Source organism: Salvia splendens, chromosome 1 (genome assembly GCF_004379255.2).
Source record: "Salvia splendens isolate huo1 chromosome 1, SspV2, whole genome shotgun sequence".
Lineage (NCBI taxonomy): Eukaryota > Viridiplantae > Streptophyta > Magnoliopsida > Lamiales > Lamiaceae > Salvia > Salvia splendens.
Window position 1 is genome coordinate 10335003 of NC_056032.1, and position 24999 is coordinate 10360001.

General features: G+C 36.9%; 3 protein-coding genes and 1 pseudogene across 4 annotated transcripts; 1 reads left to right on the top strand and 3 right to left on the bottom strand.

The window, feature by feature from the left end:
- Nucleotides 1-237: 237 nt before the first annotated feature.
- LOC121792402 lies at nt 238-720 on the top strand. The gene has a single exon (XM_042190359.1). It carries the CDS (start codon nt 238-240, stop codon nt 718-720), a length of 483 nt encoding a protein of 160 aa, XP_042046293.1.
- A 2033-nt stretch (nt 721-2753) lies between these two features.
- On the bottom strand, nt 2754-3794 carry LOC121792474 (annotated as a pseudogene).
- A 3588-nt stretch (nt 3795-7382) lies between these two features.
- LOC121741823 lies at nt 7383-10699 on the bottom strand. Of its 2 annotated transcripts, none has more exons than XM_042134756.1 (8): nt 10477-10699; nt 9428-9934; nt 9125-9287; nt 8538-8829; nt 8346-8418; nt 8180-8270; nt 7926-8005; nt 7383-7825 (listed from the first exon to the last, which is right to left on the bottom strand). In XM_042134756.1, the coding sequence occupies exons 1-8, from the start codon at nt 10576-10578 to the stop codon at nt 7610-7612; spliced, it is 1524 nt and encodes a 507-aa protein (XP_041990690.1). In that variant the 5' UTR covers nt 10579-10699; the 3' UTR covers nt 7383-7609. The 2 variants fall into 2 exon arrangements, with proteins under 2 accessions (XP_041990690.1, XP_041990684.1); XM_042134750.1 differs by having other exon boundaries at nt 8532-8829.
- A 2627-nt stretch (nt 10700-13326) lies between these two features.
- Nucleotides 13327-18400, bottom strand: LOC121741813 (beta-galactosidase 8-like). The gene is made up of 19 exons (XM_042134741.1): nt 18006-18400; nt 17828-17923; nt 17519-17631; nt 17320-17386; nt 17136-17228; nt 16872-17015; nt 16668-16756; nt 16443-16548; nt 16270-16357; nt 15999-16117; nt 15760-15924; nt 15392-15591; nt 15210-15319; nt 14911-15020; nt 14721-14834; nt 14430-14531; nt 14140-14351; nt 13719-14058; nt 13327-13633 (listed from the first exon to the last, which is right to left on the bottom strand). Exons 1-19 carry the CDS (start codon nt 18177-18179, stop codon nt 13478-13480), a joined length of 2598 nt encoding a protein of 865 aa, XP_041990675.1. The 5' UTR covers nt 18180-18400; the 3' UTR covers nt 13327-13477.
- Nucleotides 18401-24999: the final 6599 nt, after the last annotated feature.

Consider the following 24999-nt stretch of genomic DNA (forward strand, 5'->3'; position numbering starts at 1 on the left):
GATCAGCTACAGAAAATGAGGGAGGATGAATGAGAGATTCACTTGAACAAGGTAATCTCAATTTGCAATAAACATGGCATTGTTGTTCCAGATATGAAAGCTCACTATAGCCCTCATGGAAGATCAAAACGTTTTGTTCAACAAGTTTCATATCTTCATCATTTTCGTGTTGATGTGTTTATCAAAGTGATTGACTAATTACTTCAAGAACTTGATAATCGATTCGATGAAGTTAATATGGAGTTGCTCAGATGTATGGCTTGCTTCAATCCTAAAGATGGCTTCTCTTCTTTTGACAAGGAAAAGGTACTCAAACTTGCCACTTTTTATCCTTCCGATTTTTCAAACATTGATTTAATGGACCTTGAGTGCCAACTTGATATATTCATTGGAGATATGAGAAGTGATGAAGACTTTCAGAATTTGCGAGATATTAGTTCTCTTTTGGTGAAGCTTGTTGAAACAAAAAGAGATGTGGTTTATCCGCATGTGGTTTTGCTTATCAAGTTGATTTTGATTCTTCTGGTTGCCACTGCAAGTGTAGAGAGAGTGTTTTCTGGAATGACGTTTGTGAAGAATAAGTTGAGAAATAGAATGGGTGATCAACCTTTGAATGATTGTTTGGTCACTTTCATTGAGAAAGTTGTGTTTCTACAAGTATCCGATGATGATCTGGTGAATCATTTTGAAGAAATGAAGACTCGTCGAAAAATAAATTAGATATAATGTAGTTTATTTTTGTATTTTGAAATGTATGACTCTAAAATTTGTATATTTCAAAATATATTGCTTTTAGTATTAGTTTTTATTTTTGGTATGTTATATAATGATTTATCATATGACTCGCACCCCCGAATATAAATTCCTGGATCCGCCACTGCTACCACTACCACTAGCCATTCTGGATATATAAAAGAAACGTAGAGAGAGAAACTCGTTAAAACAAGTGGTGCAAATGAAATAAAGTTCAACGAGCCGTATATATATATTTTTAAAATGAAAAATTGGGACGTCCGTCGGGAACCTGCAATGGCGGACGTCGTCGGAAAGCTACGGATCTGTGGTGTCCACAGCAGACGTCCGCATTCGTCCCTCCCACGCCTAATGGCGGACGTCCCGTGTTGGCCGGACGTCCGCCGTTGTAGATGCTCTTATATACCTTTAAACTCTGTATGTATAATGCGCTAATCTTAAATAAGAGCCGTTAGCAAGCAACGTTGAATTATTTGCATTGCAACCCTTTCTGGTAATTGTTGCATTCATCATACATCTCCTAAATGGTTGCATTCACCGTACATCTCCTAAATGCCATAGAGGCCATTTTCGGTATCTGGAAATTACAATTTTGGTACCTATTCAATCATGTAATTATTTCAGACATACATAAAAGCACCTTTTACAACAAAAATATTTTCTTTTGAATTAATTCACTTGAATTTTTTAAATAATTACTTGAATAATGTATATATTAAGCTTTATAATGAAAACATTACTATAGTTCACTTTAATATTTTAAGTAAAAAAAATGTTACTTGCAAGAGTTTACTTTAATTTATGTTAGATATAATTCATTTAAATTTTAATTATTATATTTAAAAAATATTCTTCACTATACTATATTTTAATTAACGTAATTAAAATATTTATTTTTCACTTAAGTATAGTAACATTTAAATGTTTAACTAACATTTTTTAAATAAAAAATTACTATAATTCACTATAATACTTTTTCTTCTCAAATTTAAAAAAAAATTAGTTAAATTTTGAAGTAAAAATAAATCCCACAAAGAATTTTCTATAATTCACTTTAATATTTATATTTAAAAATGTTACTATTAAATATAATGTTTTCTTCGCAAATATATAGATTAATCTGTATAAAAAGTAATATTTAATTTTAAAAACAAATAAAGCATAATTAAAACATATACTGTAGTTTCTTATTTAAAATTTTGAAATCATAAAGCATCAAATATTATTTAAATGAAAGTTTAATTGAGTTTATAAAAGAAAATAGTGATGGAAGAAAAAATTAAAAAAAATTAAAAGGAGAGTAGAAAGGTCCAAAATGCCCCAAAACTTAAAATATTCACACTAGTGGTTCCTAGGGTTACTTTAGTCTTATCGTACCAAAAATGATATAAAAATTTTTTAAGGACCATTGGTGCATTTTTCGATAAGATCAGAGACTATTAGTGTAGTTCCCTCTTATATAAAATGTGTACAGATCAATTAATGTTTGGACGACTAGTTAGTTACTATGGTTATCATTAAATCCTTAACTATTTGGCAAAGATGTAATGCAACTTCGGTGGTGCTAATTTTTTTGTTTACTACAAGTATGGATGATACTACATTAAAAGGCCTTATTCTTAAGATAGGAATAGAGATCGAAATGGAAGTTGAGGCATATAATTTCTAAATGAAATATGCTAAGGCAATAGGTTTTGGAACTTGAGGCATATGATTTCTAAATGAAATATGCTAAGGCAATAGGTTTTGGAACTCGAAAACTAGTTGTTTATAAATATCCACATATGGGCAACATCTTGGATATTAGTTTCTATTGTTGTAGATAAGGTTTTAGAGTAACAAACAATTGAGGTACTATTAGTAGTCAATATTTTGTGGTATTATTAGTAAGTTATGGTTCATCTGTGTTTGTGTTTCACGTATCTCTTCCATGTATCTCTTCCATGTATAACAATAAGATGAAAATGACAAAGCTACATCATTCATCATATCTACTGTATTTATGCATCCTCCACCCAGCGGTCGTGATCTTTGATCAGCTGTATCAATGCGTCTGTTGCTCCTTCCATGGCAATGCCTCGTTGCACCACCGTCTTAACTCCCATGAAATGAAGGGATCAGCAAAACTTAAAGAAGCTAGTGTTTATAGAAAAAAAAAAGGAAAAATATGAGTGGGTAGTGGTACCTTTCCGACATACAGGTCGATCTTCCCGGGAGCGCCACCAACATAGCCGAAGTCTGCATCAGCCATTTCTCCGGGTCCATTCACAATGCAGCCCATGATGGCAATCTGCATATTACAACAAGGTAAGATAATGCCATTCAACAACAGACGATGCATTATTGTTACGTTCTTTTCAGGAATAAGTGATCTTACTGAAACACCAGGCAAATGAGATGTTTTTTTTCTCTTATTTCTGCGCTTATCTCTTGAAGATCAAATAAAGTTCTTCCACATGTCCTGGACGCATCATAACATGTCAGTGGCTGAAATTTAGTTCGATTGGTTGTGAAATCCTCCATTCATACTTACTGTCTTTGTATTTCTCATTCTGCAACCTTGTAGCAGATTGAAAGACGTATTTCTGAGGAAATCAAAGTCCTGATCCGCAGCTTCCAGTAGGACTTCATCTCCCAATCCATCATTGACATACTAGAACTAGATTAAAACTACCTCCTTGCAGCATGGACTCTGCTAGTCTTCTTTGGGATTTTGTTAGAGTTTCTAACTTGCAAAGCCTTAGTAAGAATCAACACTAACGAGCATAGCCAGACCTCCTTTTGAACTGGCAACTGACCACTTCTACGCTGGAAATCGAAGTGAATATCCGCAACCAGAAGGATGTTTTAACTGTGCATATTAATTGGATACATGAGGATTATACTAGCTAGTAATATATACAGATATAAAAATTTTATATGCATCACGTTACGTACTACTTCTGAACAAGTGCATTTTTAATTTCAAAGCATGCATCGTCTTCTTTCCTTCCTTGAACAGTTATTCTAACAATATCTGCTCCCCAGTCTGCTATTGTCATTACCTAACGACTCAACTAAGGACACGAGAAAGTAGTGGTCAAATTCCAAAAACAATGATGTCTTATTATTATGAAGTGAAATTTTTTCGTCCAACACAGGCCTTCAAGTCCTCAACATTATCAAAAACCTCTTCTAATATGGAAGGGATAACATTAAAAGAAAAACGAAGTCCTGTTCAACTGTAGCAGCTACATCCTTTGTATCTGTGTGGTCATAGTTTGAATTCTGACGGGATGCTCACTACCAAGAGCCACGTTTCCCACCATCACCGTGCAGGTTTTTCTCCTTATAGTTTTGTGTATCGATTCACAGTATTTCTGCCTTGGAACTACATTCAAAAGTACCATGGATCACACTGGAGCAAGCCTACTCAACTTTCATCACATGAATCAGGAAAAAAGGGAAATATTGCAATGACTCCCCAAATAACTACAAGATCGAACATGAAACTGTTCTGCAGATATATGGAAGAAAGCAAGTTGATATTAAGTTGTAGTCCATTTTATCATGCTTCTCCTCCACCTAAACCAACCATAAACCATTTACATGAGCTTTCCCGTTTTTCTAATTGGTTCAGCCATGCAACAACTATTAATGACCAATAAATTCTAATAGTGAATACTTCGAAACACATCTATAAGGAAAACAAACGATGGCCTTCACAAATAAACAAGAATACCTAATAAGGGGCTTCCATCTGATGCAGGCTCAAGTTCAATAGTGTTGGTGGAATTTCTGATAACAGGAACGCCCTTGCTACGTCGAAATTTAAGGCTTTGCAACTTAGAAACTCTAACAAAATCCCAACTTTTTGCAAATCCAATGCTCTGATGATACTAAGCTGGAACAGCTCCACTTGCCATTTTCACCACCACCTACTGAAATATTCACCCTTCCAAAACACAACATCCATTTTTATTCATTTCAAAACACACACGCATGAGGAGGAGTTGAATAATCATATAACATCATTCAATGGCAAGAAGCAAGGGAAGCAAAACTGTAAACTCAAAATATAACAAATCCCCTCAAGACACACAAAACAAAAAAGAAGATAAATCAAATACAAAGGAAAATAAAAACGCAATTCCTGAACCAATCAAGAGGATTAATTAAAATTAACAAATGCCAAACCAAAGACCATAGTGACATAAACAGAAAATTCAAGAAACCATCTTACAGAAACTTGGTTGAGAACCTGAGATGATAGACGGTGGAGGGAGCTTGAAAGGGTGTCATCCAAATTAATTTGTAGAAATATAGAAACAGAATATGCGAATCATATAGATACAAGAATTGGCGAGAGCAACCAATGCTGTGATAGCTGATAAAGCTGCCAAAGATCACTAGCCATACAAATTTCTCAACAAATAGTTGGTACCTGTAATTTTTGGGCTCTACAAACATTTAAATTTATGTCTCCTCCTAATACTATATGCTAGTTTCATAAGACAATTTTTTTGAATAGTTTCGATTTGTAACATGGAAACTCAGAAAAATGTATTTCTAATGGGGTTAATTCTTTTTTAGTTCTAGGGTGTTTTTTACCTTCCATAAGTGTATTGAGCTTTTTTTAAATTCCGGCTTTGGGAGAGACGCATGACCCACATGCGTCGCCCGTTAATGAAACACATGACCGTGATGCGTTTTAGGGTAAGACGCATGACCTTAATGCGTCTTTCAATTTTTTTTATTTTAATTGAACGACGCATGATGCACATTCGTCTTAGGGTAAAACGCATGTCACACATGCGTCTCTCTGATTAAAGACAGGAGTTCAGAAAAACAGAAAACGGTGGAAGAGAAAGAGATTCTTGTGTCGCAAATTAAAGATCTTAATCTGGAGCTCAACACCCTGAGCAACCAGAATCACGAACTCGAAGATCAGTTGAAGAGAAAAGGTGAGGAACTTAGTGAGTTGCAAGAGGAAAACGAAAAGCTGCAAGAAAAAGCTGCTGAGATGGAGAGAGTATTGACTGAGAAAGAGCATGAACTCTCTAGTTTACAGAAAAAATCAGAGAGACGCATGTGTGTCATGCGTTTTACCCTAAGACGCATGTGCGTCATGCATCGTTCAATTAATTGCATCGTTCAATTAAAATAAAAAAAATTGTAAGACGCATTAACGTCATGCGTCTTACTCTAAAACGCATCGCGTTCATGCGTTTCATTAACGGGTGACGCATGTGGGTCATGCGTCTCTCCCAAAGCCGGAATTTAAAAAAAGCCCAGTACACTTATGGAATGTAAAAAATACCCTAGTACTAAAAAAGAATTAACCCATTTCTAATGTTTCTAAGAAAAAAACTGAAGGATTATTATTCAAAACTGAAAGTTAAGTTATTAAAGTGCAACTTCAACAAATGAATTTAGATAATTTTTTAATCCGTATAGTTGTATCAAGAAAATCCACGGCAATAATCCATGCTACAATCTCGGTTCATTAGCAGATAGCTTTTTGATTCTATGATTAGACTTGAATACTACAAAATCAAAGTTTAATTAGATTTATTTTCAAGCAAAAAAATCAACTCTATTTCTTTTCAATTAAAAATCTATAATTCTGAGAAATCGTGTGCGACTAGACCCCTGCACATTTATTTTATTTTTATTTTTTCCTTAAATTCCTTAGAAACTATCAACCCTAAATAATCAAATAAATAAAATACATTGAAGTTCCTTTAGATTCGAATATGATTAGGATAATGTAAGATAATTAGAAATCCTCCTCTCAATCTCCAGCGCAATCGTGAATTATGAATCTTGATGGTATTTCTTCTCAAATTCTTTAGGTTCTACACAATTTTTGAATGTAATCTGATAGAAGTTAGTAAAGTATTATGCATGTATCGCCGTCAGATTGATTCTGTATAAATTTTCATTAGAAAACGTGATAAACCAAGAAGAGAAGAGTAATTATGCAATACAAAATGATCAAATTCAAATGTGGGAATTGCGAATGTGGTCATGAGACGCTATTTTCTTCTACTAGACCATATCTTTCAAGGATTGGAAATGTCTCCTCCTTAGCACTGCCAACATGTAACATAGTATGAAAGAAGATATATTAAAATTATCGATCATTCGAAATATACACCTAACAAAAATGGAACGTACATGATGGAAAATAGTGGAAAGATTACAGTTACAGGGATGAATTGAAGAATCAAACTGGGAGAGAGCTCAGACCGACGCCGCCGGAAGAAGGGAGTCGATTAAAATTGATTTATCTCTTTATTAATAGCTAGTAATTAAAATTTTAAATGCGATTTTCTTTCAGTTCCTTTTAAGTTGTGAATCTTGTGATATCACTGCGGTAATGCTCAAAAATAAGATAATTTTGGAATGAGAAAAATTTAAGTGTGTGAATTTTAGGGATTGTATGGAGTATGAATGTAGAAATATATATTCATATGGATTAAAAAAGGAAAAAATATAAATCAAAAGTCGAAAATTAAAATGGATGACCACATGTTAGCCACATATAAAAGCATGCTCTAACAGCTCTAGCATGCACTTACTTACTATGGTGCATGCTAGGTCGTACTACATCAACGTTCTTAAAACATAAGCCCTTAAATAAGTGCTTTGGGAAACTACTAGGCAAGAGGCTGCCATTGCCATAATCCAATTGAGTAAGTGCATGACCAAACTCTCTCTCTCTCTCTCTACATTACTACAGTAGTCATACCAAAATTCCTCATTTCAATATCCTTGCTTAAGCTAAGTATTCATCACAATTGAACAGCTAAAAAACCAGCTATTTTCTGCAAACACATAAATATAACAACTCCTCTCTAACTTAACCAAAACCTTAGATCCCACTAAAAGTTTCTGGATTCTGTGCTTCACCTCCAGGGTGCTGGCTGGGATGCAGCATCATCTCATCACCTCCGTTGTTCTGATTCCTAGCACCGTCTCGTCTTCTTTTCCACCTCATCACCTCAACGATGAGCGAACTACCACTCATAGCAACACCAAATCCAGCAAATGTAGACAGCAGGATTGATAGAACTGCTTGCACATGAACCTGCATATATACCGTTGGACTAATCAAACTTGCATGTTTTTCAACTAAAATTTGTGTCCACCACTCAAGTTAAAGAAGAAAATTGGACAAGTATTTTTACCAAGTTGTAGAAAATATGAGCAAAGAGAACCACAAGAGAGAACTGCATTGATGCATATATCCAAACAAATCTTCTCTTCACTGGAAAAAAAAAGCTCATGGCATTAGCCTTCTTTGAGATTACTGTATGAAGTGGAAGTTATATGAAATGTTGCAGTCTATTAGTTCTAAGTTTAATACAACAGTGTTGAATTAACATAAGGTCTTAGCCGTATAAATCTGTTTCCCTGGGGCTGAGTTTGTGACATAACATACCCATAGTTGAAGATGTCATGGATGCAAGGAGGCCGAGTACACAAGAAAATGGAAGCGATATGGCGATTGCACTGCTACCCATTTTGCCAACCTGCAGTTGAAGCAGATGTATGAGTATAGAATAATTTCAAATAGTATACTTATATAGAATGAAAGTAGGCCTTACCAAAAGCTGCTCAAGAAAACAGAAGTAGGCCAGCATACTCACAATTACAAGGATTGGTACTTCATGCCAAACCCTGTAATCAAACAAAGTAACAAATTACATATTTAAGAGACATATGCATAAATTCACTCAATCAATCTCTATGATGAGGCTTATAAGATTTGATGGAGATGAAGGTGAGCTTGCCTGTACCCGTTGATCTCCAAATCTGAATAGCTATTGGCGGCTGCAGCACGATTTATACAGCTTTGGATACGTAGAAGTGTGACGGGTAAGTTTCTAACTTCTTGCTTGCAAACTTCACAGGTCTTGTTCCCTTTGAGGGCAAACCATTTGACTGCACATTCTTGATGAGCCAGAGCAAGTTCTCCTTTGCAGCTGCATTCCATTTTAAGGGTCTCTCCACCTTCACATAGTTCAACCAAGCAAATCCTACAAACAGCTTCCTCTTCAGGTATATCTTCACCATCAGCTTCACTGTTTTCTGTAAATCAACCCCACTTCACTATTAAGCATAAAATAAAAGGCCTTGTTTTCAGATATATATCGCCACAAATTTATATGCAGTCACAATGCTTTGCAGAAATGAATATTCAATCAATACCATTACATGTTTTCACAAAAAATCTAACTGCTTTATTGTGATAAAAATGAGGAAATTCTTATAATGAAAGTTCTTCAAGTTTTAATGATGCGCTTCACTATATATGTGTGTTCTTACTCTCTGTAGAAAAGCTTATAGTTCTCAAAAGAACGCAAGCAAGCCCATAAAAAGTTACCATCATCTATACTTGTGACATTTGGTAGTTGAGGTTGGCCATCCTTGGTCAGTCTAGGTGTGGATGGAATAATACGAAAGAATGAATCCATTTTTCGGGTGCCCTTTTCTTTTCTGATCACCGGGACAGAAAGTGACCTCGACATGCGCCTAACTCCTTTTGCCTAAACCATATAATCAACCAGAAACTTTTTTCATGAAACTTAAATATAATTCAGAAACAATAGTATTAAGTAACAATTATTGTATGTTCTAATGCAACAATTTTTTTTTCTTTGAGATTGAAAAAAGAACAAATTCTTACATCATCAGGTGCAGGAGGACAGTTTACATGCGCATTTCCAGCGTCAGAAGAGCCCGGATTTGAATTGGCTATAGGGGTTACTGGCAACGAGCATGCCCTCTTAGCCCTAGGAGTAAACATCTTTGAAAATGACCATGATCTTGACATGGATGGATTATCTTGTGAACCAACAACAGCTGTGGTTGAAGAGATTGAATCATTGTTGGCTGCCTCTGAAGTGGAAGCTCTTTGCTTGAAGCCCTTTGGCAGGAGGTTCCGGATGGATGACCTGCCTCGTGTTGAGGAAGGTCCAGGTGATCCATATGGCCTTGAATCAGAAGGACTAGGTGTTAAGAGGAAGTTGACTCTCTTGGGGGTGGGAGTTGGTGTGGCCGGAGGCATCTTTATTTGAACGAATTCTTGGCGAGATACTTCCATTGATCTGCTAGGTATCTCCAAGAATAGGTTCGATTTTCTCCACTGTTTGCTGTTTGATGTTTCTTCAGCCATTTCCAAAGACTTTTCCAGCTGAGGAGAGGAACACAAGTTTGATATCTTATAAAATGAAAGCACGATTTATTTGATGGTCATGCAAGCAGACAAGTTGGAATAACTAAAGATCAAATGTTCTTTAGTTCCAACAGAGAGTTTCAAGTCATAACAAGAGCCATTTCCAGTGACTGATAAATCAAAATAAAACAAGTGTTAATAAACACTGATTTTCCTTTCTTGTAAATTTTCATAGACAGTTGGAAAATGAAAGCATCAAGCTTCATGGATACAGGATTGTTGATGTTGACAACTTAACACATTCTTACTAATGAAAATTCAAGTTCTTGTATTGTAAACACTTGCTTATAAAAATAAAAGTTGATGAAGGTATATTGTAGATGATGATGTGAAGCAGAATATGATTGTCTGAGTCTGAGAATAAAGTATAAGATGCTAAGATACACAAAAAGCTGGATTGCTAGGACACCAGCTCCCCAAATGAACTAAAAGCTCATTAATTAAAGGTTCCAAAGTGAAGATGAAGGGAGCACAAGAAGAGGATGAGTAGTAGATTATACCTTGTGAATAGGCAGAGCAAGGTGTGGAGGTTGAGATGGAGTAGTAGGTGCTGCATCATTAACATGAACAGCCCAGTTGTTGTTGTGTAGTTGATTCATCATTTGATAAACTGAAAAATGGTGCTCCACCACTAATAACCTATATAGATGAAGGAATTTGGCGCCACTGTGACTGCCACAGGTGTTGGTGTCTATTTCATAGCACTCCCAAAGTGCGGCCTCGCTTCACTCTTCACTAACTGCCACTCTGGGGTTTAGTGTTTCACATATATACTTATATTATGTGATACTATCAAACTTCTTTAATTATTGTTAATCATATTTGTTTGGTTAAATTATAAACTGGAGTAATATTAAAGATAAACAAATTTGAGTTACAAAACAAAATCTAGAATTGATCAATTCCTAAACTAATGTGTGTCAATCACTTAGTTGACTTTGGTCAACAATTTGTAAGTTTTCATCTTAGTTTACTAATTGTTTGAATTTTCCGGTAGGTGCTGAAAAATCCGGCACTTTTGTGCCTACCACACCTCTAAAAGATGAGATGACACCAGTAATCTGGTACCTTATTTTTTTTAAGAAGGCTCTAATTAACTTCCTTAGAAATAAAGTGTCTAACTTTATTCCTACTACTACAAGATTAGGTGTCCAATATATTAGTAATAAAATGTTTTACAATTTAATACTAGTATTAAAGAATACAACCAAAAATAGTAATCATGAGACGACACAGTTACTTTTACATTCTGATCGTAAATCACTACTGAGTAGCCAATGGGTCGTTATTTACATAAGGAATATTAGGTCACACATGACATGAATTAAGCCATAAGGTGTGTATGATTCTTGAGTTCACTTGATAACTCATTTTTCAACTCGTGAGAGATACGGAAACGATAAAATTATAAAATTGTATAATATTGAAAGTGAAAACAAAAATCTTGAAATGTATGTAAGTATTTAATTTAATTAATATATAGTACCAAATACATGTGTTCCCTCGCCCATTTAAGAATGTGAGAGATTGGAGTTCAATAATCTCCATAAAATCTCTTCATAAACTAAAAACTCCACAACTAGCCACGCAATACCTTAATGATCGGAAAGGTAACTAAAATATTCTCTGTCATTTAACTTTGAGCCCATAATTTTAAGAATCTTAGTTTCATCATTTCTTGATCGCACTTGCACAAATAATCTTAGTTTAATTGTATAATGCATAAAGCGAATTGGAGAAACCGGAATGAAGTTGAAGTGACATTATGGGGAAGCATTATATTATTTGATTTTGAAATATCAATTGAGATTGTATGAAATGCATCACGTAGTAACGAACGTGTAAAACAATACGCATATAGAAAATTAGAGCCAAAAAAGAGTAGGTTGCCTCCCAATTGAGTGAAAAAAAGTAGATGACAGATTTGAAATGGCCTACTTCGAATATGATTACCACTCCAATTATCCTATTGTTGGGGGAAAAGATGATAATCATCATGTCAATATCAGATCATCATAATTATTCATACTATTATAATACACTCTCTTTCTCTCTCAATTGTTAACAAAAATATGGAGGGAAAAATATGGAATCTACGCACAAAAGCCGCATTAAATTTTTGAGAGAGTAATTATTTTGCTTGAAATTAGATTTACGATTATTTTGTTTGCCTTCATAACAAGCTGGATGATAAAATAAATTTGATATTTTACTGAAAAAGCTAAAATTAAAGTTTTAGGAATAATGTACAATCAATTGAAATTCCTCCACCAAATTAGTAAATGAAAATAAGCCCGAGATTCTCCTAATATGAATTATATAAAAGACAGTGGTGTTAGATAAATTCAACCATCAATTGAGAGTTATGCCATGTAAGGATCCAACATCCCACGTTTTATCCAAACCTATGGACAAGACGCTCAATGGCATCATTCTCTACCTACAATTACAAAATCCCCTTGTCTAAGTATATTTTATCTAATGTTTTTATATGATCAAGAGTTAGTAAAAAAATTACACTCAAGTAAGTAGTGAAAAATTACATCGACTAATTTCCTAAATAAATTATAATGAAGCTTGATGAGTCATCATCTGGCAAAGATTCTGAGATAAGGCTTTCAATGGACGAGGATTTTTGTGACTTGTTTATGTAATAGAACCTTCCAACTACAAATATATTTTATTATGTAAAAGGTATGTGTATAATGTGAGATTTGGAACTTTACTTCGTTTTTTAAATTATACTCCATATAAAATAACGTTGGAGAAAAAGGTGTTCTTGCGCCCCACTCCCACTTCCCACTTCCCACTTACTGACCGAGAGCATCTCTTGCTAAGCACAAGTCCCATTCATAAATTCCATCTTATATACATCTAAATGAAATTATTTATTGCATGGAGAAATACAATAAGACAAGTAGGTATTGGATGCACTTATATTTGGGCTTATCTAAAACAAGAATAGGCGCTCCTTTGTGAAGTCCAATTATATAATAGTTGGTTCACACTTGCAAAATTGAATTATTAAATAACGGATCTATTATTCAATTCGATTAATAGATTGATCAAAATTATTATTATCAACCAAAAAAACAAAGGAATGGTATCAATAGTATACATTGACGTATCACAAAAACATGTTTTTTCGTAAGACTAACTGCACTTTCACGGTCACATGGTTGTGATTGTGTCGTAATTATCTTGACTCTAGGATTTAAATTTTGAACCCAATATTATGAAAGTGCAAATATTTTATAAAGATTAAGTGAAAATTATTTGGAATTTTATTTAAATGGAGTATGCTTTTATTTGAATCTAATCTAATCCTACCAATACATTGACTATAGATATAGTTGGTCCTATTGATAATAGGAGGATATATTTAATATATACAATCTGCTCCAACAAGATACATGATAATATATACAATCGAAAAACAAAATACTAAACATAGACGATTCTCGTTCATCTTAATGGCTTATTATCAACCTTACAAAGACCTCACAAAGAACGGATACTACCACCATATGCATCTTCATGTGGATCTAACCATTTGCAGGAAGCTTCAACAGCCAAACTTTTTGCGATTCCTCCGCACGGATCACCAAATGTGTCAGCTGAGACAATGATGCTGCAGCTTCTTAACCCTATACAGGCCTGCACAAATAATTCACAACTGAGCAAGGCAGCCAACAATCATGATGAACTAGTGTGAAGAGATTCATTCAGTGAGGAGTAGAACCTTCTCTACAGTTGAAAGAGCCTCTTTGCTGCTGCATTCACCATGGCTGAAACTTCCACACGCCCCTTGAGGAGTTCCAAAGCTGGCAAACAAGATTTCAGATATGACCTGATTGTCTAAAGGGCAGTCGAGTGATAGAGTTGGTTGAGCTTGTTTCCTCATTTCTTCATCTGAAATCATCCAGGTACTCAGTGGGATGGGGTGAGTCTCTGATATATGAGAGCATATGCTTCCAGTCTCTCTTGTGGCGAAAGATATTTGTGTAGGATCGCCTCCCATTTCCTCGAATAAGACCATGGTGTTTGAACCTGGTTGCAGCCACGAACGTGGGACATGATAGCTACAAGACATGATGATGGTTAAGTACCTGATTGGCAAAGATATCCATTTTTTCTGTGTAAGAAGTTGAAAGAGTGCCTACAATTGCTGAGTTGGCTGTCCACAATTCTTCATGCATCTACTGGGGCTGAATGATCCTCTGTAGTTGCAAGATTCAGTGCAGCCAGCATTTGAAGCTACGCGTCTGGGCCAGTAGCGGCCAATGCTCTGCCCATTTATCCATGCCTGACCCTTCCCCATTCCTGAGAAATCGATTGCTACTGGGCTGCTTCCGGTGGGAGCCTCAAAAGTTGTCTATGTGAGAGAGAGATTTCATACACCATCAATTCAAGAGTTGATTCTTTGGTGTAATAAAGTAAATCACAAACAAACCTTGTACCAAACCAATGGTTGATTCTTGGGCAAAGTAGGCTGCATTATCCATTCAGATGAACTTCCAGTGAATAGGCCTAACTCTTCTCCTCTCAAACCAATCTATATTTCAAAGCAAGAAATAAAAAAGATGTACAGCTTTTTTTATTAAGTGTAGAAAACATGTTTGGTGTATATGTGTAACTGAATCCCGGATATAGGCTGTGAGTGTGTGGTATATATGAAGAGAACAATTTAGAATTTAGATGCAAGATTCAGTATGAATCACAATTTATAGTATTCTTCAAGAACCTGATATGTCCACAGTTTTGAGGAAAGATCAACAGTAGCTTGATTATGTGAACCTTTCAACTGCACAGGACCAGTGACTCCTGCACCTTTTGTATCATAAAATGCTCCATAATTCTGATTGACAGAGTTTTGTGTTAGAGAAACTTTGTGATTCTACATAAAGGAATCTCAGACAAGATCATTGCTTTACCTGTAACCCCACTGTCAAACTCAAAAGATCAATTTTGTTCTCTCCGGAGACGAGGTTGATAGGTATATCTACAGACACACTTGGGTCGCTGTAGTTTCCTTTCGCACTCCCTGCAGAAACATGCAAAAACACCAACTTCTAGAATATAATGGGTTTGTATATACAATTTTCTGTACCATAACTTGCAGTGATAAAATGTGTAAACAGTTTGATTGAAGTCTGCCTCTCTGCTCACTCATAACTCAGTCTTGTATATACACCGATAAAAAATCTAAAAAGGAGCACAATCTTTCCGTTACCTACAAGCTGCCCATTGTGAAAAGCATAAAGCCCATGACCAAGCGAACTCACATGAAGCACTGTCCGAGATCCATCTTGCAGGAAAGGCTCATCTCCTTTTATTGTAGTGCTGAAACAATCAAGGAATATCAAAATGCTGGAACTGAATCAGAACAGAGTAGCGATTTTGGAAGACATTTACCTCAGAGAATACCAAAGATAGTCACTTTTATCAGCAGTAGTATTTATTTGCTCCTGTAAGCCTAGCTTGGTGAACGCACTGTTGCTAGATATGCCTACAGGCTCGTTGATCCAACTCCACCCCGAGAATGCATCTTCAACAGTTGTGTCTTTTGGCGAGAGTTGACGAACAAACTTTGAAATGGTGGCCACAGAGTTGATCTGTCATTTGGAAAAGAAGCATTATGAAGCTCAGTCATATCCACCTGAATTAAGATACTATAAGGTCTAACATTATAAAAATCCACCTTGCCTTCACAATATAGAGCGCAAACCAGCATTATCAAAAGTTTATCGAGGATAAATAAAGCAGAAGATAGGAGGCCATACTTTTGCGGTATTAATAGCCACAGTCTTACAGTCAGGTAAGATGCTGACAGACCAGGCAGGCAAGTGATAAGAATTTCCACTGAAGTTCACAGTCACATCAGATTGGTCGTCCACATTTGCAAGAAATGCAGCACACAGCCCTGATTTGGTTTTGTAAACTGTAGCCTGAAACAGGAAGCAGGGTCAACTCTCACTGCTCATCTTTTGTTCTCGAGTAATTGGTATATTAGGTATTATACCTCCAATTTGGGACCAAGAGAAGTAGTTGTCGGATCTGTTGCCACTAGTGCCTCTTCACAAAGCTTTACAGCACTGTGTACATCCTTCAGGTGACCCCACTTTGGCTGTCTCAGAAGGCCTATGACACCATAACTCATAACTTAAGAAATCAAGACGAGGAAGGATATTAAGGAATAAGGATCACAAAATACAATTTTCTATGATTTGACAGTCCATTATGCTAGATGCTCAGAGCTATGCCTACTGTAAGAACAGATAACGATGGCATACCATATTCATCAATTGGAGCATCATAATCATAGCTCGTTGTGATGAAAGGTCCCCCAGAAGTACGACCAAAGTTAGTTCCACCATGATACTGTTAAAATGCAGTATAGTTCATATCAAATATCATGCAGGATCTAATTTAAGCTGTCAAAGAGTGGCGATGACAATAAAAATACCATGTAGTAGTTTAGGAAACTTCCACCAAGCTGGTAAAAACGGGCTGTAGAGAAAGCAGTATCTGCTGCAGGCCTGCGAGGCACAGGATCGCCAAATGAGGAGAACCTGATTTTTTTGTTAACACCATAGGCAGTTAGAGCATGTCGAAGAAGCTTGACTCTAACGTGCAAGTTAAATGCATATAGCTTATCCACGAAAAAAACGAAGAAAAGTAAATGACCTACCATCCACTCCAGTTCTCTGTCCACATCTTTGGTTTGTTATTTGCATTTGGTGTAAATTGGTCGCAGTAAAACCCGTTACAAGCATTGATCTGTATAATTCCCCACAAATACTGGTTTAGAGCCTTTAGGACAACCTCTTAACTACCAAGATTAACTAATTATGCTCAAAACAGAAAAAAGAAAGATCAGGACAGTAAGACTCACTATGGGATTCGGAGCATCACTTTGCTGGCACATGACCCAGGGTACCCCTGTGTCCAATGACACAGCCATTGATGCAGCCCAACTTATGTAAGTTTGGGCACTCTTACCGTATGCTGAATCAATATTCCCATACTCATTCTCAATCTAGAAAGAAGCAGGAAATAAATTAAGTCCTTAGTAGTCTCTTCGTGCAGACAATTCATGATACCTTATGCATAGTGTTTTTTAGTGCTTGCAAGAGTACCAAAGTTCGTGAGACTATACCTGTGACAAAATAATGGGTCCACCTTGGGATGCATATAGATTTTCTTCCTTCATCATGTTCACAATCTTGGCCGTAAACCTCTTCATTTCAGCCTAAACAGAAAAATGTTGTACTATTATCATTTGTATAGCATCAATACCAGCAATCAGATTTAATATTGAAAATAGACAGTAGAAGTGATACCTTAAACGGCTCGTTATCAGTTCGCATAACTATTCCGGGAATAAAATGCAACCACATAGGAAACCCCCTGTGAGAAATTTGAGTAAATACTCTTGTTAAGCATACCTTTTCATGGATTGCAAGTTAGCAAAAACAATTATGTTTGATGTAATACTTTCTGGAATCAAGTGATTTATGTTGAAAAGAAAATTCTGCTTACCCATAGTTCCATTCTGCACAAGCATAAGGACCTATTCGAAGATGAACCATGAGACCAGCCTCCCCAACCAATTTCACAAATTTGACCAAATCTTTTCTTCCTGTAAAATCATACTGCAAAAATTCTTTGAATTATTTTTTTATATTCATTTTCTATTTTCGTTTTATGAGCCAAGAATAATCACTAACTTCAACCATTCAAAAAGTTCCCCACATGCAGAAACAAGAGCTAGAAAAGGCAAAGGGGGAAAAAGAACCTAAACCTTGAAGCAATGAATGCTCATAACAACAATGCGAAATGTAAATTCACCTGGTCTCGAATTGGTTCGTGCAGATTCCAGAAAACAAAAGTTTGAACCACATCCAATCCCCCATCCTTCGATTTTTGTATCAAATCCGGCCACATCTACACTCTCATTCATATTCAGAAAATTGAATAATAGCACTGTGTGTGTGAAAATGTAGAGATAGTAAATAGTTCTACTAACTTGAGGAGTGCTGCGCATGTAATGAATGGAGCCGGAAATCAGAACGCGTCTCCTGCCGCCGATTACTAGCCCACGGTGATCGTAAGTCACATTGGCGCCAAAACAAAACGGCGTCGCCGCCGCCAAAATCAACAAGAGATCAAGCGCCGCCGCCGCAACTGTTCCGCATATCATTTTTCTTCTTCAATAATTAGTTACTGCTTCGCTTGTTTATAAGGTGAAAAATAATCCTAAAAATAAATTTATAAGCTACTGTATGCCGGAGAGGACAAGCAACCAATGCAGCCACGTGGCATTTTTTCGTGTCGTCGTCTTCGTTTCTACTAACTCAGCTTCACGGACGCTTGTCCTCCGCGCTATTGTGCGCGGGGTGGGTGACAATTCAGTTGGATTAAGCTTAACGACAACAGCTATGCTTTTATTTGAGTATGTGCATACACGACAAAAATTAAAACTTCTTGATTTAATATTCTAATTTTAAAATTTATGGAAGATATAAGAATTTGATTAAAGTTCATGATTTTACTATTAATTATTTTTATATTTCTCTAAATAAAGAAAGTGTATTTTGAAAATGGTCAATAGTCATTAAAACTATGGCGGTTGGTTAAATTAGGATCTATAATCTTTGCAATTAAAATATTAAATTATAAAGTTTTAATTTTTTTTCAATTATCTCATCTATACAAAGAGGAGTTTTGGAGAAATTTACAAGATTGCCATTTTATTTAAAAAATTATATTAAATTAAATATATATAATTTAAAGGTCATTAAAGGTGTGATTAAGTGGAGTGAGTGAGAGGTTTTACTATGCCAAGTGTGATTAAGTGGAGTGAGTGGGAGGTTTTACTATATCATTTAAATTTGGTTTAAACGTTTGATTAGAATTCCAAATAAAAAAAATTGTTCTTTCATCGAATGCATGTGGTGTGAATTGTTCGATTGTGTACTTTCATGAGTCTCATCTTATGCTTTGCTCTACGGATGATCGTTTTAATATATATTGATTATTGATTTTGTGCATTGCAAATTGATTTTGTTCTTTATTTTATTGTAGTTTTAGGTGAGGCGAGCGGATTTAAAGATGGCAAACGAGTTATTTAACTATGAGTTTTGTTGAAGAGTGACGAATTGTGAAGAATTGAAGGTTTTAGTTTATTATGATGAGATTGATTTTAATTTTAAAGTTAATGTAGTGTATAAAGAAGTTTTAAAAATGATGAATAATTATCCATTGTGTTTAATTCTTTATTGTGATATATTTTTATCTTCGTACTCCATGATTTAATGTTTAAACATCATATTATGCGATTTGTTTCAAATTTATTAAGCTTCAATGTTGATTTGTATAGATTTTTTATTCTCATATAACTAAAATTGTTACTTATATTGTTCATTGTTAATATTGATTCTAATTTTATTTAATTAATTAAAAATTAAAAATTAATGTTTTACAAATATACTCCTTAATCTGTGCACATACTAGTTTATATATAAATCGGAGTCTTTCAATTATTATAAAAACGACGAGTTAATAATAAAAACGACGATGATTATAAAAAAGACGTGTTAATAAGTAGTTAGATGTGTTCTTCAAATGAAATCGTAAGCAATCAAATAGATGATACTTGGAAGCACTAATACTTATTCAAGTGTGGTTGGGAGATTTTAACGCTTTCCCACAATCACAATCAAACTATCAAAATTATTACAAATCGTTACTAATTAGGAGTACCTAGCATCTAGTTACGCAAACGAGAATCATCAATTTTTTATACCTAAAAAGTGCGACTAATGACATTTTTACCATTCCTATTTCAAAAGTGTGAATATTTTTGTAGTACTTTAAAATTAAACACGGGGATAATTTTCTAATATTTTTAGAAACAATTTTTAGCTCAATGAATATTCGGATAAAGTCTCATTAATATTCGACTTAATTTAATTCACATCGTCTCCGTGATTTGTATGAGTAAGTTAATTAAAAAATGAATACTACTAGAGAAGGAGAGCAACAATAAATGTAATATAGTAACATGATAGAAATGGAATGGACCAGATCCAATAATGGTACAAAGACAGAACTTGCATAGTTGCTTGTGATAGAAATGGAATGGACCAGCAGTAGACTAGCAATTAGATATCCATCATTCTCAGTGCAATCTTCTCAGTATTAATCATGCATTATGATTTCTACGTCTAATCATTATCAAAATTTGTGTAATCATTATCAAAATTTATAGAAATTTATAGATGAGACTATTTTTAACAATAGACCATCTTATCCGAACTTGTGAAACACAGATTTCTGCGTATACTCATTATCAAATTTTATAGATGGGACTATTTTAACAGTAGATCATCTTATCTGAACTTGTAAAACACAGATTTCTGCGTGTACTCATTATCAAAATTTATAAATGAGACTATTTTAATAGTAGACCATCTTATCCGAACTTGTGAAACACATTTAGGTCGTGTTCACTTTATAAGAATTCTAATTTTAACATTTTCAAGAATTGAAATCTTTCAAGAATTGAGGGAGAATTAGGCACATATATAATTCAAGACTCCATTGTTCAGTGTACAAAATTTGATTTCAAATATGGCCCAAATAGTAACCCAAAAGCTGACTTTGATCTAATGGAATTATAGATCGACAAATTTAACCTCAAATGATGAGTGAGAGAGAAGGTAATGAGGTGGAAAGGTGGGGCACATGTGTAAAATCAAGTTCATTTCTTGGTGGAGATCCCAATACACAAACAAATTTTACATATTGTCCAAGATTTCAATTCTTACCCATTTTTTGAACAGGACGAGCCTCTGTCAATTCTAAGGCTTCCTCCAATTAATTAGTGGAAGGTGAACAATCATAATTCCTTCAGTTGGGCCAAGAATTGCCTAATTCTTGAAAAGTGAACACACCCTAGACAGATAATTAATGTGCACAGGCCGGTGGGGTCGGGCAGCCCTTTTCAAAACTATCCCCAGCCCAAACTCGAGCCTCTCTCGGTCCGAACCCAGCTCTTAAATTCATTACTCATTTTAAACACTTGTAACTAATAAAAAAAAGAATTGCAGGTAAATTCCTAATATTTCGCTAAATTCTGATTTCGTATATGTAAATTATCTAACTATTAATTTGTTCTAATTTTAATACAAAATATTGATTTATTTTGAGTTTGCAAATAACCAAGATTTTAGCATCTGCATAGCTAGGTCACTTACTTATGCAACACTATCAGATATCAAATAAACCCGCGTGTACATTGTGTCCCGGTGCACCCAAGTGCGGCAGTGTCCCTGGACCCTGTGCACCCAAGTGTGGCTTTACCGAATCGGTAAATTATTCCTTTAAAGCCATAAGACCCCAACTCATGAAATGGCCAAATGGGCATTCTAATAAAGCCCAAATTAGTTGGCTTCAAATTGTACTGAACATAAATTTTAAATTTCCAAAATATTAGTGGTATATTTCTCACTGCAAAGCATAGGCTCTGAATTCTAAAACAATGGTGACAACTGATCAATTAGAGCATCTCCAGTAATGGCGTCAAAATCGCGACGCCGATTTTTCGCCGACGCCGGTTCTGACGCCGAACCATTGGAACCGGCGTCGGCGAAATCGGCGTCAAAATCGGCGTGGCCATGCCGATTCGCGCGATGACGCCGGTTCCGACGCCGATCCTCATGGCGCCATTGTGGGTCCCGAATCAGCGTCAAACCGGCGTCAGATTTTATTTTTTATTTTTTTTCTTTTGAAAACACTATATATACGCGCTTTGAACGTCATTTTCATTCGCACCACTTGTTTTAACGAGTACTCTCTCTACCTTACTTTCTGTTCAAGATCAATAACGAGCAATGGAGAACAACTACGAAGGTACTCCAGTGACTCCCGGGGGATGGTCTCAGACTCCCCCGCCTCCCGGTGTAGGGTCTCAGACGGCCCCGACTCCCGGGGTAGGGTCCCATACTTCCCCCGGCTCCTGGGGGAGGTGGTTGGCCTCCGATGACCGGGTACTACAACATGTACCCGTGGCAGCAGATGATGCCGGGGTGGGCACCCGGCATGCAGCCCCCTATGCAGATGATGCCGGGGTGGGCACCCGGGATGCAGCCACCGGCGCAGCAGATGATTCCACCGGCGCAGCAGATGATTCCCCCGGCGCAGGGGACGCACGGGGGGGACAACGCCTATCGACCGACTTTTGATTTTTCCACCGGTTCTTCGCACACATCGACCCCAACGGATGCACAGTATACGGAGACCTTCTCCTTAGCGGACTTGGATTTTGATATGAACGAGGTTCCAGAAACTCTCATTCAAAGCCATGGAGTAGGGCGGGGTAAGAAGAAGGGCAAGGCCAAGAAGGTCGGCGAGTCGTCGCAGCCGGAGGCGGAAATCCGGGGCCGGAGGAAGTGGACGTACGCGGAGAACGTTGCGGTTGCCAAGGCATGGGTGAGTGTCTGCGACGATCCTCTCGTTTCGAACAACCAGAGGATCATCAACTTGTGGGCCAAGGTAGCCGCAGCCTACAGGGCATTTTGCCCTGAAGGGAGACCGTGCACCGGGGAGGAGGTCCGGAAGTGCTGGGACCGAATCAGGTCTGACGTCTCTCGATTTTCGGGTTTGTATGCCAACGCCCTCCGCATGCAGACCAGTGGCCAAACAGAGGAAGACTGCAGGAGGATTGCGGAGAGAGCCTACCCCGATCCGCAGAAGAAGTACTATGAGTTCACCTACTGGAACTGCTACGTTGTGCTCAACGAGTCGGAGAAATTCCGGGCAGGCGTCGATGCTGGCTGGCGGAAGAGGCAGAAACTGAACTATACCGGAGATTATAGCGGCAGCAGCGGTGGTTCGACAGACCTCCCCGAGACGGCACAGGAGGTCCCGACTCCTCGTTCGTTCGGTCGCCGACCTCGCCCGGTTGGCCAAAGGCGGGCGCAACAGGTTGCGAGGGGGGCACCCCGAGTTCCCAGGGGGTCCATTCGACATCCCCCCTCGGCAGGTCTACCGAGGAGCTCAAATTCTTCGCGCGCCAACAAACGCGCGCTCAAATGGTGAAGACCTTAGCCGACTTCCAAGCGGCGGTGGACCCCGAGGTGAAGGATTTTCTTTGTGTATTGCTCCAGAGCCAGCGTGAAGAATTGGAGGCGATGAGGAGGGACACCGGCGGGAATAGCCGCGGCGTAGGTGGCGACGGAGGTGGCGGCGACGACGGTGAAGAAGCGCTGGGCGACGACGGAGACGAGGACGGCGGCGAGGAGTGATTTTGTTTTACTTTTTTAAATTAATGTACTTTTTAATTTTTGTACTTTTTTAAAATTATTGTACTTTTTTTTAAAAATTAATGTACTTTTTAAGTTTTAATATTATTATTCGAATTTTCCGTATTTGTCTCGTAAATTAAATTCTGTATGTTGATACGAGTGTAAATTAAATTATATAATTGTTATTAGTGATGTGGATAGGTAGTGTGAAGGCTATGCGAGGGCTATTTGATGTCCAGTTGACGTGGCAAGCTGATGTGGCAGGAGAATTGTAGTGCTGATGATGTGGCAGTGTGAAGGCTATGTGAGGGCTATTTGACGTCCAGTCTTACTGGAGATGCTCTTAGGAAGCCTGAAATGATTGGACTTCGGAGTTGCATTTATTAATCATGAAAATTCTGAATGGGAGTATGTGTTATGTACAAACCCATCCCACATCGGGAGTCTGAGGAAAGTTGGAAGGTGTATATAATCATGTCCAACCCCTAATCAGTTTGAGGTCTTTTAGGAGTGACCCAAAAATAAATACGTGCGGGCTTGACCCAAAGCAGACAATATCAAACGTCTGTTGCAGTCGACAATCTGAACAAGTGGTATTTGGCCCAGGATGACTGAAGTTCGAGTCGGGCCCATAATGTCTCTACGCGTCGACTGCGTCTGATCTGTCTGTTCCCGATGTGATCTGGTTGATCTGTCTGTACCAACCCATCCCACATCGGGAGTCTGAGGGAAGTTGGAAGGTGTATATAATCATGTCCGGTATCAGAGCTAGGTCGAGTTGTGCCCAGGATGACTCAAGTTCGAGTCGGGCCCGTAATGTCTCGACGCGTCGACTGCGTCTGATCTGTCTGTTCCCGATGTGATCTGGTTGATCTGTCTGTACCATATAATCTTGTCCGGTATCAGAGTCAGGTCGAGTTGGGCCTAGGATGACTCAAGTTCGAGTAATGTCTCGACGCGTCGACTGCGTCTGATATGTCTGTTCCCGATGTGATCTGGTTGATCTGTCTCTACCAACCCATCCCACATCGGGAGTTTGAGGGAAGTTGGAAGGTGTATATAATCCTGTCTGTCACACCTCAACCTTTTGTCGTATACACTTATAAAAACAAATCCGACATAAAATAATGTAATCACATACCCAAAATATAAGATCACCCAAAATCTATAATTACAAAAGCTAAATATCTTACTCCAGAAAAAAAAATATTAGTAGTGTACACGTCTCTCAACTCAGTGTAAAACTCTACCTTTAATTCCACACCAGTCTTATATCAAGCATATTCTTTAACCCGATGTGATCTGGTTGATCTGTCTGTACCAACCCATCCCACATCGAGAGTTTGAGGGAAGTTGGAAGGTGTATATAATCCTGTCTGTCACACCTCAACCTTTTGTCGTATACACTTATAAAAACAAATCCGACATAAAATAATGTAATCACATACCCAAAATACAAGATCACCCAAAATCTATAATTACAAAAGCTAAATATCTTACTCTAGAAAAAAAAATATTAGTAGTGTACACGTCTCTCAACTCAGTGTAAAACTCTACCTTTAATTCCACACCAGTCTTATATCAAGCATATTCTTTAACCCAACACATATAACCATAAACATTAAATATCACGTACAGTTTCATATAAATATGCATATAACAAGATATTTTTGTTGGGATTCCTCCTATGAGGAAGTACTATAGTAATGGTTA

What these genes read in the sequence shown, in the direction of transcription:
- LOC121792402 (XM_042190359.1), top strand. Translation starts at nt 238, where the DNA reads ATGGAGTTGCTCAGATGTATGGCTTGCTTCAATCCTAAAGATGGCTTC.
- LOC121741823 (XM_042134750.1), bottom strand. Translation starts at nt 10,578, where the DNA reads ATGATGAATCAACTACACAACAACAACTGGGCTGTTCATGTTAATGAT. An exon ending in TGTCACAAGTATAGATGATG is followed by an intron (nt 8,830 to 9,124) that starts GTAACTTTTTAT and finishes GTTGATTTACAG; the next exon opens with AAAACAGTGAAGCTGATGGT. An exon ending in TTGGAGATCAACGGGTACAG is followed by an intron (nt 8,419 to 8,531) that starts GCAAGCTCACCT and finishes GTTTGATTACAG; the next exon opens with GGTTTGGCATGAAGTACCAA.
- LOC121741813 (XM_042134741.1), bottom strand. Translation starts at nt 18,179, where the DNA reads ATGATATGCGGAACAGTTGCGGCGGCGGCGCTTGATCTCTTGTTGATT. An exon ending in TGGCTATTAATACCGCAAAA is followed by an intron (nt 15,592 to 15,759) that starts GTATGGCCTCCT and finishes TCCAAATGACAG; the next exon opens with ATCAACTCTGTGGCCACCAT. An exon ending in CAAAACTGTGGACATATCAG is followed by an intron (nt 14,532 to 14,720) that starts GTTCTTGAAGAA and finishes TTTGAAATATAG; the next exon opens with ATTGGTTTGAGAGGAGAAGA.